The sequence below is a fragment of the Cuculus canorus genome, chromosome 2 (genome assembly GCF_017976375.1).
Source record: "Cuculus canorus isolate bCucCan1 chromosome 2, bCucCan1.pri, whole genome shotgun sequence".
NCBI lineage: Eukaryota > Metazoa > Chordata > Aves > Cuculiformes > Cuculidae > Cuculus > Cuculus canorus.
Window position 1 is genome coordinate 143,037,748 of NC_071402.1, and position 21,811 is coordinate 143,059,558.

A 21,811-nucleotide genomic window follows, 5' to 3' on the forward strand; every position below is an offset into this window, starting at 1 on the left:
ACCTAGAAGTTCTGAATTCACAAGCTAGAACATTGAAGAGGTATCTCATTATCTCCAAACACTGAAGAGGTATCTCATTATCTCCAACCAGTGAAAGTGAGAAATGTTCTTGAGACCAGAGCAAGGCTCTAAAGCTGAGTACAAGCATCAGTTTCAAGTGCAGGAGAAAAAAATACTAACTAGCTAAGAGGTCAGTGATAGGGGTTAAAAAATATTTTAAAAGTATTAATGCATCCCAATTGCTTTCCTTATGTAACTGAGGTAAGCATTATGCAGAATCATTGAATGCTAAAGAGCTGTGTGTCATTTTCTGGATAGGTATTAGGAGTGCACATCTTTGACACACTTAGGTGACAACAGCTGTTTGCCATCCAACTATTTTAAACGAAATTAATTTTATTTTATGAAATATACACCCAGCATCAAAATAAAGCAGAACATGTCCTTAGGGAAAAAATGCACAATAACTAGTTTCTTTGAATTCACAAAGCACTAAGACTTCTACAGCTTTCCTAGCTTTTAGTCTTCTCACCAGAATGCTCAGCCTCCTTCCCTATTTCCTCCCTTCTCTTTTGTTACAGCACAATAAACTCAATTTTATAAATTTTACATCTGGAGTCCATCATAAATCTTAGATCTTACACAAAAGTTGAACTTTTTTCAAAACAAAAAGAATCAGAGCCTACAGAAAACTCTACTAATCAATTAAAATGCTGTAAATGATTAGACCTCTATCAGCTATTCTGTGCATGTACGTGGTTGCATTGAATTTCTGAAATGTAAGTATTCAAACTCCATTCAATGGAGCTACATCTTAATGATATGCAATTATCTGGCTTTATTTGGTACAAAAAGGATGCTGCAAAATACAAAAAGATCTTCCTTTCCTAAAGCTGTAAATCAAAGCATTTGTAAAAAAAAGAAACTAATCCTTACGCCTCTGTCTAAACTATTGCCATATGAAATTGTCTGTAGAGCCCAGTAATATGTACATTACTAAAGATTACACTACTTTAGTCCATAAAGATCTGAAATTGTAGCATGTTATTTCTAACTTTTTGCCATACCTCAAATGGAAGCAGTCTCAGAAGCTGTTGTCTTTCCTGGGCTCTTACATGACTGATACGGAAGAAAGGCCTACTTCAAGCAATCACTTTTTCATCAGTCCTCAGGATTAGAAGAGTTAAAGTCCTGTGGAAAAGGCCACATGTGGGGGATCACAACTGCAGACCCTTCATAACTGTCCCCCGCTGCAGGAGGAGGCCAGCAGTTCAAATAAATGGTAACCTGTTTGGTTACCAGTATTTTTACTCCCCATCTGCTCTTGCATTACTGCTATGTTTATGTAACGTGAAGGACAAGAGAGATCCGGAACTGCAGGTGGGAGCCAAGGATTTTGGGAAATATACTGTGAAATACAGTATTAATGTTTATGTTGCCATGGTAAACCGTAATGATTAAAATCTAGAAGAGGAAAGGGAGGCGGTACAGAATGCTGAGCATGATGTGGGCTCGTTTCTCTACATTTACAAAACATAGCTAAAAGGTAGCGGTGAGATAACTGTATTCTTCGCGTGTTTTTCATGCACTTGTCAGGCACTTTGAGAGTGGGCAAGTAGAAACTTAAATGGATTGTGTGGCATAACTAGAGGAGAACTATTATTTATGGGATGTCACTGACAGCTTCACAGTAGCTGGGCAAGGTGGATATTCTGTGTGAGGGACACATGCAGAACAGAAGAGATTCAGAATCATCAAGACTTATGAGTTCTTATGGTCTCGTAGGGTATGCTAAGGCAGTGTGATTGCCATTAACAGTCACTACTGACTATTGTGAAATAAGAACACTCAAGATTACTAAAAACAGGTTACATAAACCACATGGTAAAACTGGTGGGGATAGGGGGAAAGGAGATTTGCTTTCCCATATATCAAGGAAGTGAACATGGCTGAATCCATGAATGAATTCTCGGAAAAGAGAAGCTGGTAACCTAAGAATCTTTGCAGCCAGAGGAATACATGAAACCAGTTTCCAGGGCTTGCTTACCCTTCCAGATGTTTTTTAAGAACCTGTGAAAACCCTCACAATGAGTAGCATGTACGTATCACTACTCGGAAAATACCTGCTGTTTGGGATGTTCTGGTTTTGTGTCTTGATGTTGGAGGCTTTCTTTACCTCTGACCACTGGTGAAGCAGAGGTCCGCTTGCAAGTGTTACTAATAGGATTTAACATTTCTAAAACACTTTGAAAAAAAGCAGTATAAAAATGTTTTGCATGTATGCAATTATTCCATGAGGTAAAGAAGAACAGGCAGCTATGTCTGGCTCCCGTGAGATAGAAACATACCAGATACTTGGTTCAAGATTAATTAGAGCTTTTCCCTTTTACCTAATTGGAAATCAGACCCAAAGTTGCAGTCTGCTGTGTTTACCCTTATGTACAAATACCTTCATATTGTCACTTACTTGCAGTGTAACTTATTTCACAGGGGGTGGTAATATTGCAGTTCACACATTTCATCACAACATGCTATTCTGCTTGTAATCATCACAGAAGATACGTTAACACCACTGTTCCAAAAGATTGGAAGTGTACCTACTCCTGAAGGGCTACAACAGCCCCCCAGCTGCTCGATCCTCTTACCTGGAGACATTGACAGCTTGAATACTAATCCCAATGGTTGCAGAGGACCACTTACTACCTGCACAAGGAATTTTATCCCAGGCTGGATGTGTGTAAGTTGCTTAAACTTTAGACTTGACTTTCAGAAAACAGAAAATTTAAATATTTATGTTGTGGCTCACATTATGACACTGCTATTTTCATTCTAATAACTGTCTTTGTGTATCTCAGGGGGAACCAAATAATTGTGTTGGTTATAGTTAAGACGTAAGAGTATTCAAATATTTTTTTAGTCACTGAAAGATTTCTAATAATACGATTTCCCACCCCCCACTAATTATATTTCTAGAAATAGATTTGTGAATTGCTAATTATACTGCTTAATAGTTTATTTCAGAATCAAGTGGCACTCAAGAAATTTGGAGATTCTAAAACAATCCATTTGGATTGGGGAAGAAACAAGGTAACTTGAAGAAGTTGCAAAGTCTCCAAATAAGCAATTTTTGCTGTACATTTTTTAACATAACATTGTACCTGATTGGTTATTAATTTTGACTTAATTACACAGTAAGTTTTGTGATGTGGAATTGGAGTATCAAACAATAATAAATAACACCGCCCAGGGCTCAAAGGCTAGTCCCTCTCTATTACTCAAAAGAATTTTATGTTACAGCTTCCATTAATTCTAAACACCTTCCCCACATGATTTTTGTTAGTACCTTACAGCATGTGGTGGCTGGGTGCAAAAGTACATTGACCTTACTACATATGTAGTGTGATACTTCCAAGAAAGTCCTTTTCCATGTTCAACCAGTGAAGATCTCCTGAGGCATTAAAGTAATGCATACACAATCTTTCTACTACTATCAAAAATACACTTTAGAAGAATCAGGGCTGGCACCTGACACCAGAAAAGACACCAAAATTTTTTTTTGGCAAATCACTTCCAAGACAGGCATCTTTGCTCACTATTTAATTAAATTTCCTTTAAACCTTTGTTGGCAGTTTACTGGGACAAGACAAGGTCAAAAGGAGAAAAGGCATCAAGGTCTAAGTACAAGATAATCATAGAATCATAGAATAGTTTGGGATGGAAGGGACCTTAAAGATAATCTAGTTCCAACCCCGCTGCCATGGGCAGGGACATCCCACTAGATCAGGTTGCCCAAGGCCTCATCCAACCTGGCCTTGAACACATGCAGGGATGGGGCATCCACAACTTCCCTTGGCAACCTGTTCTAGTGGGATAGAACCCCACTATTTCTTCACCACTCTCATGGTGAAGAAATTCCTTATGTTCAGTCTAAATCTGCCCCTCACCAGTTTATTCCCATTTCCCCTCATCCTATTACTACAAGCCTTTATGGATAGCCCCTCCCCAGCTTTTCTGTAGGCCCCCTTCAGGTACTGGAAGGTTGCTATAAGATCTCCTCTGAGCCTTCTCTTCTCCAGGCTGAACAAGCCCAACTCTCTCAGCCTGTCCTCGTAGGGAAGGTGCTCTAACACTCCGATCATCTTTGTAGCCCTCCTCTGGACCCGTTCCAACAGCTCCATATCCTTCTTACGTTGAGAATTCCAGAACTGGACACAGTATTCCAGATGAGGTCTCACAAGAGAGGAACAGAGGGGCAGAATCACTTTCACTGAACAGAATCACAATCACAAAACCCTCACCCGGCTGGCCACGCTTCTTTTGATGCAGTCCAGGATACAGTTGGCCTTCTGGGCTGCAAGCGCACATTGCTGGCTCATGTCGAGCTTCTCCTCGACCAGCACCCCAAGTCCTTCTATGCAGAGCCGCTCTCAATCACATCATCACCCACTGTGTACTGAAAACACGGATTGCCCCAACCCATGTGTAGGACCTTACACTTGGCCTTGTTGAACCTCATGAGATTTGCACTGTCCCACTTCTCCTGTCTGTCCAGGTCCCTCTGTATGGTCATCTGTTCAACTCCGCAAAAGACTTAGAAACATTTATGTCTTCAGAATACAATTGCATTTGAACAGAGTGTAACAGCAAGGAGAACATTCATCAAAATACTGTACGATTAGCTTAGATGAATTTAAAATTGACCAGCCACTAAAACTTATTGAGACTCACCTGATCAGCCATGAACTTGGCAAAGTTAAGTGTGACAGTTTGGCAGAACTTAAATACTGGGATTCAATGTACAGCTGAATGTGAAGGGCAGAGTTACAACTGCCAATGTAATTTGATAATGCAACCATACGTAGTGGTCCATTTCTTTAATCTTTAGACCTTATAAAGTTCATCAAGACCTTGTCTTGTCTAGCGCAGTAGCAGATTCCAGTCCACAAAGTGTAAGTGAGAGAAGTTCCTGTGGCTTGAGCCATTAATCCTATTTGAAGGCCTTAGCTTCAACTTTGATCATTTTTCTTGCTTGATCAACTTTGTCTCAAGATGAACAGCTTACTTTAAGATCCTTAGCCCAAGCTGGAGGGCGCAAGGAGTAGCCTGCTTCCTCTGCAGCCTGCTGTCTCCGAAAGGGATGCTGCAAAATCTGCTGTAGGAGATGAACCTGAAAGCAATTAAAAAAGGTAAGTTCTTATGCAAAATTTTTTCCTGCAAACAAGAAAAGTCTCTGCCACTTCACTTTATTCACTCTTCTGGCTTCAGAAATTGCTCCATGAGTTGCTTAGTAGTGTTAGTACTACTATTAATATAGTCACTACTATTTATATCATAATTAATACTAATAACAGTTCTGTTAATTAGATAGTACATTGTTGGTCAAAGTGTAATATATGGTCGAAATGTAAATGCAACAATTCTTTCATTAGCAATAACGCTAATTATTAATAAATATGTCAAGAAAGAAAGAAATAATTTTACCTCTGAAAAATCATTCAAATTAGCTTTTTGCACTGCTGATTCTGCCATCCAATTCCTAAGTATGTATCTAGGATTAACAGCTGAAACAAAAAGTAGATCATGTTAAATTTAGTTAGGCATACTGAAAAAAGCAAAACGCAGTCACTGAAATGTGTCATTGAAATCTTCAAGAAGGTTTCATTTGCAGATGAAGGAAAAAAATTCATAGAAAGGAAAAGGAATTAATATATCTATTTCTTTTTTATGAGCTGCTAGAAGGATTCTTCTAAACTTGCACAATCACTACTGCCAAAGTGCCAAACAAAAATGAGAATAGTATAGAACATCACATTGACACACAAAGAATTTAGAACCATAGAACTGCTTGGTTAGAAAAGACCTTTGAGATCGAGTCCAACCATACGTGACCACTACTAAATCATATTCCTGGGCACTTCATCTACCAGTCTTTTAAACACCTTCAGGGATGGTAACTCAACCACCTCCCTGGGCAGCCCTAACAGTTCCTTGTTATGAACACCAGCAGATTTTCAAATGTGATGAGTTTACCATGGCATAGCCTTCCGCTATGTTGTCAGAAAACATATTTCAACATTGTCGATACATTCATGGAGATTATAGAAATGAATATTATATTATTTAACATAAAAAGGAATTATTGAGATATTCATTAAAGTATATGCACTTAAATAGTCCTTCCTCCATATCATATAGCAAAGTTTGGCCATAAAAAACTTTCATATTGGATTTCAGATGCATTTTTAGAAAATACTTTTTCAATTTCTTCGTTCCTTATAGTTTCCTGGAAGCAGGGGGTCCACAGTTTTATCCATAACTGTCTGCTGTATCTTTTTGGAAACACACACAGCAGCTGCACTGCCTGTCATTTTCGAGGCTGATTGTGTCTAATTAATTGTAGGAAGATTGTAGGGAAATTGAAAATGAAACCAGTAAGCTAGTAAGCCAGGCTGTATCTTGCAGGATGGCAACCAACAACTGATAAAAGGTGTTCTGTCAAACTGTATGCCAAGGACAATTCTTATAAGCACACATGGCTTTTATTGTCAGGTTTTTTTAGCAGATAATGTTAACACAACTCTTATTTTTGCTCTGCAATTCAAGCCTAGGATTCTGCATCAGAGCGTTTTCTCTTTAATTAATGATAAAAAAATGTTACGGATTAATTGTAACAAACATTTCAAGCTTGCATTGTAAGTCTTAATTTGACATTGGTCTGTATATTTTCCCGAATTCAGTAGCTGATTATTACATGAAGATACTAATTAGCAGTATCAGAGGCATTATCACTCATGGTCTTGAACCCAAAAGTCTGTGATTTAAGGACATACTCAAACTTCATTTCTTCTTTCCCTTTCTATTGATGTCCCTGTAGGTTTTAGATGAATAAACATTAGTTCAAACCTCATACTTTATATATTTCTTTTAAAAAAACCATGTAGCTTTATAAAATAGTTATAAATACCCTTAAAGTGTATTTGAAACAAGCTATTAGAGAAAGCAGAGTATTCATTAAAAATCACCATTCCAAATTTCCCTCCACTCAATTGCTCTAATCAATTAAGTTATGATGTTATTTTATTTACACACAATAAAATTATATTAGGAAAAGAATGATCAGAAGCAATATTTTGGATAAAAGGAGGAAACAATCTGTTTCCATTTCCCAGTTCACTCTGTTCTTACATCTCTGTGTACTGCTTCTTTGGCTTGCAAACATAACTTGTTTATCCTAGTTGACTACCAAGACTTGGACAAAAGCTATGACTGTCTCCTCCTGATGTTCTGTGGTTAGACGATCGCAGGATTTCATTCATATGTAACAGCTGTCCATACAAAATCAGTGCCTCGCGCAGTGAATAGACTTCTCTGTAATAAGTGCTGCTTCTAAAAAGCACCATTTAACCAGCTAACAAAACAGAATTTACTGAAGCTATGTAAACAGTGAAACCACACTTGCATGATTATTTTATGTATCACAATACAATTAAATTCTTTATGTTTGGAACTGAATGACAGTCATTTTAAGCCCCATGACTTGACATACAGCAGCAATACACAAAGGGTCACAGAATCATAGAATTTTCATAGAATCATATAATTTTCATAGAAGACCATCAAGTCCAACCATCAACCCAACACCACCATGCCTACTAAACCATGTCCCAAAGTGCCATATCTACATGTTGTTTTAACACCTCTAAGGATGGTGACTCTATCACTTCCCTGGACAGCCTGTTCCAATGCTTCACCACTCTTTCAGTGAAGAAATTTTTCCTAATATCCAACTTAAGCCTCCCCTGGTGCAATTTGAGGACATTTCTTCTCATCCTGTCTCTTGTCACTTGGGACACTTCACTACATTCTCCTTTCAGGTAGTTGTAGAGTGCAATGTCTCCCCTCAGCCTCCTCTTCTCCAGACTAAACAGCCCCAGTTCATAGAATCATAGAATCATAGAATCATAGAATCATAGAATCATAGTACAGTTAGGGTTGGAAGGGACCGTAAACATCATCCAGTTCCAACTCCCCTGCCACGGGTAGGGACATCCCACTAGATATAACAACATTCTGGCACAATGTCCAGGTACTGACTTCCAGAACAAAGACTGAGATGCAACCCACCCGGATACAGACATCCTTATTTTTCACATTACTGCTGTTCTGTACATTCTTACATATATTTTTTAAAAAGCCAATAAATAAGAATAGCTATTTGGAACCTTGGTAACCTCTACAGAGTCATAACAACATTTTGCCCTAATTGCTAAAAAATAGTGCTTTCTTACTTGGCAAAGTAGTTTGCTCTGGCCAAGAATTTGATTCAATCCAGTAAATGGGTCTTCAAAAGTAAAGTGTGTTAACAATATAAGAAGAATATTTAAAAGGCGGAGAAGTTAATATATGACTCATACAAAAATGGTAATTCACATTAAAACCATGACTCAGAATAGCAGGAGAGTATTTGTCCCAGAAATACATTCTTAACAATTGGAAATTGACAAGTTTCACAGTGGTGTTAAAAATATCTGTAATTAACAGGAGTGACAAGATAATTATGAGAAACCTAACGACAAGCCAGATAAGAAAAGGACAAAGAAGAAATGTGCCCTTACAAGCATTTTATGATCTGGTCTACAATTTTTTTTATACCTTTCTTTTACAAAGAAATACGATGATAGACTTGTAGGGGGATTTTGATTGTCAAAACTTTTTGTTCAACTCCTGAGAAACTATGTTTAGGCAGTACGAGATAAAGTGCTACTAAAAACTAAATGAAAAGAGAAAAAAAAATAAAGAACAAGTGATCAATTTGAAATGCTTCAAGGTAACATAGTTTGGGACATGAGATATTTTACTAGACTTACTAATGATGAGGGAAAGGTGATGAATAATGAAGTGATAAAGGCAATATATTCAAGGTCAGTTAATGCTAAGACAGCAATCAGAAATTTAGTGAGACTTACCAACCCATACAAAAATCTATAGAGAGCTCTGATAATTTTGTCTTTAACATGAAATGATGGGTAAAAATGCACAGTTGACTGCGTTGAGCCAGATTTCTGCTGCAACTTGTACTCTACAAGGGATAGCTTTTACAAGCAATTACTTAAACAAAAAAATACAGTTTTAAAGAGACCATGAGGGGCATCTAAAAGATCTATTTAAGTGTACAGATGTAAAAGACAACAACAACAAAGAAACTTCGCAAGAAGCTTCAGTCAGACTGTGATATGGAGCAGCTAGCAAAAATGTAACATGATTTGTTGTTTTTGAAAGGAAAATTAATTTTTAAATAAAACAATAATAAATTAACACCAGTAGCCTGTAACAAACTTTTGTAGTTTTGCTGTATGAATAGAGAGTGATGATTGATTATATGGAAGTAAACTTAACCATGCATATCTGCATATCAAGTTTTGGACTGATACCAAAAATTAAGACACCCAGTACAAGCCTGATCCTGGAGGCAAACTATTTTCCTTGTTTTGTTTGTCTCCTGTACTGTAAGATCCTCTGAGATGCATGTGGAATAAAATAATGCTGGTTTGCAGAAGATCATCCCCAAACTGCGTTCCTTTCTGATTTGTAATAACATCTCAAAATGTTATGGTTTTCTCTAAAAGCATATTTTAAAAACACAGAAAAATAAGAAGTGTATTTGGACCGTTTTCAGCATTTTCAATTTTAGCTGAGGAAATGGGGGAGCCCAAAAATCTCAAAACAGTAGTTGAGCTACAGGCCTCAGATTCCCACAGTTGAAACTTCTTAATCCTACCAAAATGCAAAACCTTTTTTCTTGGTAAGCCTTTTCATATTAACTTCCTAAAAATGCATGTAAAATTGTAAGAAATAGTCTTAAAAATGGATGGAGCCATGGTTAGAAAATAGAGATGCAAACTCAAAGGTTCCTAAATCGTGCCCTATATAGTTTTCACAATCTTATTACTGAAAGTCAGTGCTACCTCCTGCCATTTTCTTACTAAATTAAACCCTTCAAAGAAAGCAGCCAATCAATATCTAACAAAAGAGTACAGTCATTTCCATTAGAAATGAGAATAAAACACCCTGCAGAGCAGTGTAACACTGAAGCTTATAATAACTCTTGTGCAGAATTTGATCGAATCCTGCATTTCCTTCACTCCCTTTTGGCCAGAGATTGCTCATTGTCTTTTATAGGCAAATTTCACAAATTTACCACAGCTTTCTGCAGATCCATAAAAAATCTCTCCCTGAATAATTCTTAGAATTTCATATCTGCTATTTCTGCTGTAAAAGACAGCTAAATGCAGTACCTCTACCGTTTTGTATTTAGAATAACATGGAGAATTAAACTACCTTCCTTTCACGACTAGATAGCCCTTTCACAAGTAAGGTGTTTTCTCTCCAGGTGTGGAAAGAAAAGTGGGTGCCTACGAGAAACCTGAGTTCTTTGTAACATGTAGAAAGGTTTGGACATATTTGAACACTCAGACAAAGCTTAGTCCATTAAGCCAGTACTGGATGCTTTCCAAAATCTCCCCTGATGTTATCAAAGGTTCATCAACAAGGAAAAACAATGTTCATCTGAGCAATGCAAATTGACATTTTCACAGCCTGCTAGCAAGGAAGTACAGATCAAGGAAAAAAACGCTGCACTCAGGAAAAGCAGATACAGCAGAAGAGGAAGGGCATCTCTCACAAGGAAACCAAATCCTAGATGCTCTTTAAGGGACCAACCCACTTTACAATTAACTTGGGGAGTAGCTAGAAGACATCCACCATTTCAAGGTAATAAAGTGAAGCCCCACTTGCATCATGACAAGACACAGACAATCATGTTCTTACAGGTCAATAATTTTTAAGTCCTTAAAGGGAATCAAAAGGGGAAAAAAAGTCAAGTCCATGAGCACCAAAGCATGGAACAAGCTGGAGGCCTGGCATCTCCTGAGCCCTCAGATGGAAACTGTAATAAAGGGGGTAAAAAAAAGTTAAGAAAGAAAAAGAAATTTAGAAAGGTAAACAAAAAATAAAGAAAAATAAACAAGTAGTTAAATGAGGATTGATATGGAGTAGACCATAGCCAGACAGCTGAGCTGGATTGCACTCTGTCTATATTCACACATGATGTGACACAGTGCAGCCTTTGTGCATACTGATAGGAAAAGCCTTCTTCATCAGGTCTTCATCCCTGGTGATTTCAGTTACTTGCCTCAGTTAGCTGACATGGCTACAACTGTCTTAACAACAGAAAGGCTTTGGGCCATAAAAACAACACAAACATAGATTTGTATAGTATTACAAGATTGGCAGCAGTGTAATGAGAGTTTCTCCTCTTCAGAAAAACAGTACATTTTAGTTATCTTCAAAAGTAAAAATAGCTAACACAAAGGAAATAGACTATGTAAATAGATAGTTGCCATTTCAAAGCATATGAATTCCTTCGGATTGTTTTACTCACCTGTCATTCTTGTTCTTCTCTTGGTGTCTGAATCATCCTTGTTACTACAAATGAAAAGCAAACCAAAAGAAGAAAAAAGAAAATGCTTTAGCTAATGAGGGTTATGCTTATTTTTAGAATAAAATTTTTAGAAATTTTTTATATTTCTATATATAAATATATTCTATATTTTAAATATTTTATATTTTATAAATATAAAAATATTCTATATTTTTAGAAATATTTTATTTTACTTCCATGAAAATCATTAAGTGTCCTGCTTTTCTGTTCAGTGGAAGCAGGTGGGAATCTCTGAAGAATTAGTGGATTAGAAAAAAACTCTTTCTTGTAGGTTTTATATCTTGTATTGATTACTTTCCACTACGATTTGTATTTACTGACTAAAATATCCAGGCACCTGATATGTACTTCTTTTCACTACTCTCAGCCATGCATACCTATATAAGTAAGAAAAGCAATTTATATTCTTTATTGATCTAAAAAAAAGAACTAGTTGGAAGTTCTAGCATGCGTGTCTTTACCTATGTAACACCAGCAGTTTCTAAACACAGTTTGTGTATTCACAACTGTTCAACTGCCATCTTCTGTCACGCTAAAGCAATATTATTACATAGTAAAAAATTTATTACCCATAACGAAACACCATTCTGTCCTATGGTTTTGCGAAGCCCAGCTTTCAGATTCTTGAACTGAATCTGTAGGACTGGTATTTTAGCAAAAATTATTAACTACATCTGATCGGTTGGTCAGTGAAGGACAAAAAATACAGTTCACTCCTCCTGTGTAATTTTTATGTACCTGTGTTTCAAAACAGAACTACAATAGTAATTATTACAGAATCTATCATAATGCAGAGCCATAAAGAGAGAAAAGGTGCATCAAACCATGTTTGGGCCAGTTTACCAGACTCACTAAAGATTACAGAAAATCACTGCAGTTTAACATTGCCTGCTTCTGGCAAGTACTCATCTGGTGTTATTTTTACATTTGAAATTGCATCAGACTCACCGATTTAATCTCAAGAGGTACATAGTAACCCATTCTGAAAATAGCTTGTGTTTACCCAGATCCTGGAGAGCCCAGAACTCCTAAAGAGAAAGAAAGAATTAATGGCAGGTAATCAGAATTTTGTTCCTGTTCAGCAAAACCTGAAGTAAGCAAATGAATATTAAAAGGATATAAATTCTTCTAATATCTTCTTCTCTATTTAATTTGGTTTGGTTTTTTTGCCAGCAAGACACATTCATATCAATCCGTCTCTGTTATGGCAAAATCTACTTAAAAAACACCAGCACTTCACCTCTATTTTAACTTGGCTTATTGTCTGACCTATTTTATTTTTTAGGCTATGTAACTACAATTTTTACTCTCTTCAGAGTTTTGTGCATGGTTAGATCTATAGAGACTTTTTTTTTTTTCCCCCAAAAACTGTGGAATAAGGAATATACATTGATGAAGAAAAAAAGATGTAGAGAGAAAGGGAAACCTAAGGGTGCAGGGACAGGAGAAGACTGAGGAGAATAATAGAGTCAATAAGAGAGGAGACAGAACTTGGGAAAGGCAAACAGAGAGAAATCTCCAGTGCTGAACAACGACCACAAACTAAATTTCCCTGGCTGACTACACTGATCTAAGAGCCACTCCACAATGCTCAGTAGAGACAAGGTAGCCAAAGCTCACAGAGAAACAATGAACTTCAGAGAAAGAACAGATTAGAAAGAAATGAACGTACACAAAAGGAGGTAAACAGCAGATTTACAAGAAAAAAATGGGCAAAATTTAAGTAAGGAAAATTAAATGCAAGAACAAACCAAAGTTTTGATCATGTCTGTGGTTTTTTTTAAAGGAATGGGAGTCAAAAAATATAATGAAAACCACATTTGAGTATAAAACTGAGTTAAATTACAGAAGTGACTAAGAGGTGAGGGTCAAGCAGGTGGATAACTGGTGAGTGTGGGAGTCAAGCATTTGCTCCAAGATTTGCAGGCTGCTTTAGGACGAATTTCAGAATGTTTCCAGTTAACACTAAATGTAAGGTCTCCTGCAGTGTTTCCAAAGGATTCTGGCATTTTTAGGACAATTTTGGTATGCAACTGAAAAAGCTATGAGTGACCTACAAACTAATATGAGAACTCACTTTGTTACTGGTGAAGTATTTGTGACTAAATAGCAAGTGAAATTACTTTAATATAAAAAAACCCTAATTTTAAACCCGCACACTTTTTACTAGAATAAAATTGTACCTCCTTTACCACATCAGTTTTGGGACTCAGAATTTGTGGAATACATCATTTCATTGTGTGAAAGAAAAGGTCAGCTGCTACCAACCAAAGTCTGGAAATGACCTTCGGTGTAGTAGCAGAGTCACAACTACACCACAATTGTTAGTTCCTCAATCTGCACCTTCCAAGAACGGGAGATGGAATTGCCTTAAATGCCACTACTGCAGTAGCCTAGGAGTGGCTCCATACTGCATGAGGATGGCTTCTGTTCTTGGTGCTGCTCATAGACCACTAAGAAATGGAAAAATCCCTTGTATTCCATGACACAAATACCTTCCAGCCATCCTCTTATCAACCCCTCTGTACAAATTACTAATTCCATAGCTACAACTCTTTATATTTTTGTTGCTTATCACTAGAAAAACTCAACTTTTTAACTATTAATGGCTTCAAGCTCATAGAAAAGGTCAGATCAGACTTCTTAATAGAAGAAAACAAGCAAAACCAGAATTTGGTCAAAACCACTTAATTATGTAGGATACAACGAGAAAAAGAAACAGTAACTCCTAATTTTCATTCTTTTTCTACACACAGTCACTCTGCTCCCTAAAACAACCTCCTAAATTCACCTGCTCTCATTTTAATTAGTTTTAAATGATGAGGTTGAAATTTTCCTTATGAGCCGTGTCCAACTTCTTTGTGTCTCATGAAATACTACCAGAAGGCATTCTTAAGTAAAACAAAAAAAAAAAAAAAGGAGGAAGGGGGCAAGGAAGGAAAGTTATTCCTCGAAGACCCATCTTAAATGTGAAGGAAGCCACATTCCCACCTTTTTATGAATATTTATGACTACTCATATTGGACTTGCACCAGAGGCTGAAAATGTTACTCTGTCGCTCTTCATTAATGTATCTTTCATTAGCACTGCTTGTTAATGGATCCTTCATTACTAGAGACAGGCTTAACATGGGGCAGCAGCATGACACAGAAATTCTAGTCTCCCTGTCTCTAATACTCCTAGAAGGACATATTTCTCAGGCGAATCATGGCCTGAGACATTCTTTATTACACCAGGGTTAAATCCAACTTAATTTACTCATTTTATATTGAGTTTTCCTAAAGGTGGGAGCTGCTATTAATTAATACCTCAGAAATATGGAGATCCTTTAGCTGGTCTTCAGTAATTTCACTGAGCTGCCGAAATGTCATTGTAAAATCAGCCTTTGTATCTTCCATAAGCTAGTGAAAAAAGATACTTCCATCAGAGTTTCCAAAGTATGATGTATCAGTCCAGATGTTTGCCAACAAAATTAGCAAAGCAAACTCACTTTTAGGAGGAAAGCAATCAAATAGTTATCATCCTCATTGTCCCCAAGAAGACCCAGTTTTGTTTTGAATAGTTCTGTGAAACTGAAAAGAGTAACAAAGTAAGGAGATTGTCACATAACATAATTTATAGTATCGCGACTACAAGGTTTGGGTTCTGGAATTGCATACCGTCTGTAATAGTGCTCACCGTATCCCTCCAAAATCTGGGACGCTCTGCAAAAACAAAAGAAATGTCAAATTCTATGGAACTACACTACTACTGAGGGTACAATCCTACTGTACACTAAACAGTGAAAACTTCCATCTGATATCTCACAAATATTGATATTATGAATATACTGGGATCTGTAGTGGGAAAAAGACTGATGGGAAACATTTTAACAGGCTTCAAATACACAAATAGCTAGTGCAAATAGAAAAATACGATGCTCTTCCTTTTTATATTGAGTAAGAATTCATGAGTTTAAACTGCACGAAAGAAGATTCCTATTAGGAATCTTTACAACAGGATATTGAAATATTACCTCATTTCTTCAGGAGGATGTATGGTCTTCACAGGTAAGCATCTTAAAAAACAAGCTGGACAAACTTATAATAGAAAACTATAGGCCATGGTCCTAGCTTAGGGAAAGGAGAATGGACCACACAATATCTAGGACCACCTTCCAATCATATTTTGCTATTATTTGCTATTATTTATGACCAACGAAAACCCTTCTTCCCTTCCCTCCACTTTATTCTGGCCAATAAATAACTCAGAATCAATTTCCACTCAGAAAAAGAGATTTTACAAGGTAATCCCTTTCTTTCCAATGCATATGGTGATTAGAGGGTCTCCCATCTCACTAGTTCTTTTAAGTGTTAAGATATTTTAAGGATTACTTACAGCTGCTTTTGCCTGGGATCCAATAAAGGTTTTAGAGCTTGTAACAGCTTGCTTAGATTAAATAGCCCAACATTTGCCTGGTTTCCTATTTTATACCTCCTTTCATCATCAGATGTGTTTGGAACAAAATCTGTTTCAAACAAAACATTACTGTAATTATTCTGTTGTGGAAAAGTAAACCATCCATGTTATAATATTTTATACACTTACACAGCAAACTAATAAAAGCCCTAAAGTTACTAAATATTTAAAATCAGATCACAAGGATACTTATTAACAGTTTCTTATCTCAAGATTTATTACTTGCAAATCTAGGGAATCTTTCACAGATGAGTTCCCATATGTCACAACTGACATTTTCCTACTTGAAGATACAAAATAAATTTAGATGTTTAAACAGAAAAAGACTGTTTTCCCCTAAAACCAATGTCTTACGCAATGTTTTTACTACATATAATGCTACGACTTAGCACACAGACTAAGTAAACAACTGTACAACAAGATTCAGGATTTATAAGTATTTTTTTTAAAAGTAACATGTGTAAACATGTATTTAAGTAAACAGGCCACCTAAGCAAGATTTGTTTCAGTTACACAAGCAAACTTTACGTACTCACATAAAAGTTAGGGCTAACATGTTCCAGTATGCAAATCCATTATTTAAGAGATAATAAATATCTGCTATGTAAGTTACAGGTATCCAGAAGTAATACCTACAGCACCAGTCTCTGAATGGACGCAGTATGAACCCCTTGCCCAGAACAAATGCAAATAAGCTGATGAATGCACGCAGCATTACCCGAGTCCTCAGAGGGCGTTCATCACAAATGGAGCCTTCAGGAGGATATCTGTGACGCATGTGTCAGATATGGTGATTCGGTTTCAATCTGAATTTTAATTCTAAAGCATTTCACCTAGTTCAAGAGTGTGCTGGCTCTGGCTGGGGCAAAGCTAATTTTCTTCATAGCAGCCTGCGCAGTGCTTGTTTTAGACTTGTGATTAAAACAGCACTGATAACACACCAGTGTTGTAGCTATTGCTCAGTAGTGCTTGCACAGTATCAAGACCTTCTCTGTTCTTGCACTACAATGCCAGCAAGTTAGGTGAGGGGTAGGCAAGGGGCTGGGAGGGGACACAGCTGGGACAGCTGACACTAACTGACAAAAGGGATATCCCATACCACAGGATGTCATACTCAGCAATAAAAACTGGCAGTAGTTTTTCAAAGGTAGTTGTTGCTTGGGGACTGACATCACTTGTTGGTATTGTCCCCATCCCACCTCCCCACCTTTTTTTTCCCCTTCACTTATTCAACTGCCTTTATCTTGACCCAAGGGCTTTTTCTCATCTTCGCTCTTCCAATTCTCATCCCCGATCTGCAGCAGCGGGGAGGGAACAGGTGGCTGGCAGGTCCTCAATTGCTGGCTGGGGTCAACCCATCATACAGAGAAAGATCTAAAACCAGAAAAGCCCTGCTTTTTCAATACAACAGAAACAATTTATTCTCATGAGCTTTCCTTAATTTGAGGCTGCAGTCTCATGAAAACAGACAGCAGCACAACCACTGCTGGTTCTGAAGCTTACTTAGATGCAACTTCTAAACAATAACCTAATAATATGTATTTATCTACATACTGAACCTATATCTACCAATCCTGGGCTGACTGAGTTTCAAAGAAAGGTTGCCATGACTGGGTAGGTTTGATTTGGTTTCCTCCAACATAAAATTAGCTGCTGTGGCTATAAAGCTAGAGCATGTTGCATGCAAAGTTACTGTACCACTTTTGCTTTTGGCTGTTTGAGCAATATGCAATTTTTAGTATTCTAGGTTTCTGTTGTAGCATCTATTGATGAAGGTAAACTGGAAACATTCTCATAAAAATGGGTTTAATATTAATATTTAATTAACAAGACTTCTAGCACATGTATAGGGTATCATAAACTGTGATATATTTTTTTCCCTAAAACTCATCAAACAATATACATGCTTGGGATTTTTCTGCTGGTAATGTTAGGCGTTTTCATGCACACAGAAACTACATAAATTATTATAAAGAATGTATTTTAAATAAAAAATTATATTTAAAAATAGGTGCTACACTCACTTGGATCATAGGATTCCATAAATCCAAATGGACCGTAATCTATTGTTATGGATAGTAAACTGAAGTTATCTGTATTGCACACACCTACAATTAAACAACAATGAGACACAAAAGTTAAAATTCCATCTGAACCTTGTATTCTCTAGAAAATTTGCTGTGAAATACATCCAATTGATATGAGAACTTTGGAGCAGCCACCTTTCAGAAATCAGACTCTGGAAAACAAACTTCTCTCTCTTACTCTTGACCTGGCTTGCATTCTAAGTATGAAAATGAGAAACTGTTTGCAATGTTATATTGCATCTGGTTTCTATACCTAGGTGGCACTGTTTTCTTTTCCTTTCAGCAGTGCATGAAATTGAAACAGCATCTGCCGAACTAGTCTTTAGGGGCTCCCTTGCAAGTTGACAGAATGCTGTATTAGCAAGACAATGCTATTTTATTTTCAGAATATAAATCTGAAACAAAGGTGGAAAGCACTGTATCCTATACACTATAAAAGGTTTTTATGTAGATGCATCAAATTCAGAGCAATTAAACTTACAGATTAAATGAATACATAGTCTTTGTACATTAAGCTGCTACAACAGTTCTGAGAACTCTTGCTCCTGTATTCCTGTTCCTGTCATACAGTCATGCTTTGAAAGTTCAGAAAGTGCTCTTAACTCTGTTATGAGAAAACTTCCGTATTAATGCATAAGAGATACTGCTGTAGGTGAAAATATCAGAAGAAATTAAGAACAAAGTGAAAAATAAAAGCCAAAAATAAAAGCCATCTTTAAGTACATGACTATAGTCACACCTGTAAAGCCAATGCCATCTACCACTGCTTACCATGTGCAAACCCCACAGACATCCACAATGCAATCAGATTTGCAGTCTCTGATACGACTGTAGAGAAAAATTCCTAAAATCAAATACATATTTTACTTCAAGTTCTCTGAATAAAAAATATGGAATACAATAAATTACATAAACATTTGATTCACTTTAGAAATATGTCATATATTCCATTTTTAAACCTATATCTCTGTCTCTCAGGACTTTTCAATCACATTCTAAATTATGTGATTGCATGATAAACTTATCCAGCAAAGACTATAGTTACATAAGTACATACAGTTGACCTAAAAGAAATTAAGAAGTAAAAAAAAAAATAAAAAAACCAAGACACTATATGTACCACATTTATACTAGAAAAACCATAATTCATCACTTCATGACCACTGCTCACTTCAAATCTGAGCAGTAAGAGAACAAAAAAAAACCCAGAAAACAGAAGCTGCCTAATAAACATTTCCACAACAAAAAGTGGTGAATAATATTTATATTTGACTTTGAGAAAAAATACTTCAAGAAGTAGGTTTTTACCAAACAGAATTAATGAACTTTCATGAATGAAACCTGGACGCTTACTACAAATTTTAAAGCCTTTTAAAACTTGAAACTTTGAAAACCTTTGTATAATTTTTGTTCACATTCTTGTAGAAAATAAAAATAACTTTTGAAAAAGACTTACGAGATATCTATTTGAATCACTCATGGCTATTGATGGAAAATGTTCCTGGATGATAAAGTCTAGCAATTTTCTGTAATATGAAAAGCAAAACTCTTTAAACAAAACTGGTACTTTTAGAACTGATCATTCAAAATTCCTGTTTTCTAACAGGTAAATGTTGATCTACAGCTTGCTGCAAACAGTTATAAGAAAACTCGACTTATTCCTACAAGTCTTGGATTAAATCCTCAGAGATAAAACTTAAGGTTCCCGTCATAAGCACGACTGGAGACTGCTATGTAGAGTTAAGATTATCCCTATGTTTTAAAACTTCCAGAGCACACCAGGATCTGGCTTCGCATGCAGTAATATCAGCTTTTAAGGGGGTGGAGGGGGAACTCTGTGTATTGAAAAACAAGTGTATGATTACAAGGAATAATTCTGTCAGAATCGTCACAAAGAAAATTTTATGACTGCATTCTTATGAAGCAGGGCTACTTGCCACAGTAACTGGCCATTCCCAAAAGACAGCTACAAGATAGGCTTAGGAAATTGGGATACATGCATTAAAAACTGCAATGCTGGTCAGATGCCTGTCTTTGCAGATCTAAAGTTTAAAGTAGAACAGCTGGCATTTAGTACATTTAGGAGGTCCCTGTAGGACCTTCTTGCAGTTAGAGTCAGCCAGGGCCACTGGCACAGGAAGCTGAAAGCACTCTCTACCGGTAGGGTGGATGGCAGCCTGGGCAAGGGTTGGACCTGGGCAAGGGTTGTGCAGCTGCACACATAACTATCTAGATTTTACCAAATCACTGAACTCTCCTCAAACTGTGATGATTTTATCTGAGTATCTATCAATCTAACTTTCAGAAGGGTGTCCAACCTATTGTCTCTGAGTTTTAGCCGATTGCTCCAGGACATCCTCTTTCAGGAGGACCTTCTCTGAGGAGGAAGCACAGACAGTGGCATTAGCTTTGACCTGCTCTTGCCCACTCTTTCCGAAGCCCCCTCCAAAACAGGCAGGAAGGAGTCATGTATTCTGCAGAAGCAGAAATGATCTTTACATGCTCCTTAAATTCAATGGGACACAAATACTTTAACCGAAAATAAACAAAACTTAAAACCCGTTCCTGTCTTTCAGTTTTACAACAAAATAACACAATAACACAAATTAATATGGCTAAGAGGCTTAAATCCATGCAACAACTGCTTACCTAGTCTACTTCTCTGGTTCTGAATGTTTCTGAAAGGCATACTTTATATCACATACTTAGGCTAGTTATTTATTTCGTATTTCTGTTAATTTTGCCTCACAGACACCTATGAGAAATGTAGGAACTTATACTCTAAATTTACAAATCCTCTCAAACAAAAAAACTCGTCCCTAGCACTTAGTTACCATAACTATTTCAGCTATAAAATCCTTCTTAGCTTTTAAGATCCAGGCCTTCAAAATCATCTAGAAGGTTTTACCCTTGTGAGGTAAGATCTTTTGTATGCTTGCAGGAAAGCAGAAGGTTATATTTCTAAATTATGCAGTCGTACTTTCTAAATAATTTATGTCTAAATTTCAACTGTATTTATGCATTATAATATACATATGATTGTTATGAAAATTAATATAGTTACTATGAAGATTAAATCCAAACCTTTGCAAGTCCAGTTCCCCAGAATGCGCCAAAATTTCTAAGGATCCTATACGAAACCATGATTTGGCAAGTCGTAGCACTATTGCACCTTAAATATAGACACGTGTTTACATTTAAATAGAGCATCAGTAAAACAAAATAGTCCCATAGTAAAAGCCAATACGTGTTGCTTCTACAGATGCAGAATTTATATACGCATAGTTAAGCTGGTATTTTTATGAGTATGACCAATGCATAACAGATTAATAAGTATAATATTACTTTACCACACATACATTTTAATGATAGAGCTTAATTTGCTATGCCAGCAAACACAGGCAAAATTCCACTACCGCGTCAATATCAGAACTACACCAAAGATGGTAGCAACAAAGAAAGAATCAACATAAATAAATTTCCCCCCATGCACAGCCACAGTAGCATTCCCACTATCATAGTATTGCTATCAGTACTATAGAAATTCCCCTAGTTTTCAATATAATTTTTGTAATGGTATTTCAAAATAAAAATTATAACCCTACCATATACATATGCCACGAGAACAGCAGACCTGTTCATAGAGCTTCCTTTCTGTAACTAAGATACGTTTCAGACAGATTTTCTCAGGAAAGTTTTTATACCTTAAGAAATTAAATAAAGCTTATTTGGTACTTTCTGTTACACATATGTGACATATTAAACT

The 21,811-nt window shown here is 36.5% G+C and overlaps 1 protein-coding gene across 1 annotated transcript in view; it reads right to left on the minus strand.

The window, feature by feature from the left end:
* Positions 1-522: 522 nt before the first annotated feature.
* Positions 523-21,811, minus strand: part of LOC104066683 (protein adenylyltransferase SelO) — a 28,653-nt gene continuing 7,364 nt past the window's right edge. The window contains exons 8-19 of the mRNA XM_009569332.2: positions 21,130-21,217; positions 19,502-19,571; positions 18,817-18,889; positions 17,983-18,066; positions 15,878-16,007; positions 15,160-15,204; positions 14,991-15,072; positions 14,809-14,901; positions 12,449-12,528; positions 11,441-11,484; positions 5,482-5,561; positions 523-5,167 (exon numbers count right to left, since the gene is read on the minus strand). Of these exons, the coding sequence (XP_009567627.2) occupies positions 5,045-5,167; positions 5,482-5,561; positions 11,441-11,484; positions 12,449-12,528; positions 14,809-14,901; positions 14,991-15,072; positions 15,160-15,204; positions 15,878-16,007; positions 17,983-18,066; positions 18,817-18,889; positions 19,502-19,571; positions 21,130-21,217 (992 nt within the window). The 3' untranslated portion in view covers positions 523-5,044. The remainder of the gene's footprint in view (positions 5,168-5,481; positions 5,562-11,440; positions 11,485-12,448; positions 12,529-14,808; positions 14,902-14,990; positions 15,073-15,159; positions 15,205-15,877; positions 16,008-17,982; positions 18,067-18,816; positions 18,890-19,501; positions 19,572-21,129; positions 21,218-21,811) is intronic.